At 50.8% G+C, this 512-nt stretch overlaps 1 protein-coding gene across 1 annotated transcript; it reads right to left on the bottom strand.

The window, feature by feature from the left end:
- Positions 1-86: 86 nt before the first annotated feature.
- On the bottom strand, positions 87-308 carry SARC_16369 (hypothetical protein; the record flags this gene model as incomplete). The annotated part of the gene is made up of 1 exon (XM_014289524.1): positions 87-308. A coding segment is annotated over one exon (222 nt), but the record flags the coding sequence as incomplete, so codon positions are not given.
- Positions 309-512: the final 204 nt, after the last annotated feature.

Raw genomic sequence — 512 nt, 5'->3', positions numbered from 1 at the left:
AACAACAACAACAACAACAACACACACACACACACACACACACACACATATATATACATATATACATACCCACACGCACATAACACCTACTCCCACACTACCTTTGTGTACAACTTATCCTGACACGACACGAGATAGGCTATCTTGCTGCCCTGCTCATCCCGTTTGGTCTGTGACAGCATGTGCTCCATCGCCTGCTCCGTCAAGAACTCGCAGATGGGCGGCACTGTGAAGGTCACGCGTTCCAACCTGCCCTCTCGCACCACCTCTATGTGCCGCGTGCAGGACTCAAACCAGCGCAAGGCCGGCTGTGGGCGTGTGTGTGTTTGTGGGGGGGGGGGGGGTAGACGAGGATGAGAATAAGAATAAGAAGAAGGGGGGTATAGACTGGTTAGGGTTTGGGGTTTTTATACTGAATTCAGGTAAAGTAGGGGACACGAGGTAGAAACGGGTGGCGTGTTACGAGTCTGTGAAATCCATTCAGTTATACACAGATGTTGTAGGGGCTTAGG

Source organism: Sphaeroforma arctica (genome assembly GCF_001186125.1).
Source record: "Sphaeroforma arctica JP610 unplaced genomic scaffold supercont1.7918, whole genome shotgun sequence".
Classification (NCBI taxonomy): Eukaryota; class Ichthyosporea; order Ichthyophonida; genus Sphaeroforma; species Sphaeroforma arctica.
This window is presented reverse-complemented; position numbering and strand designations above follow the sequence as displayed.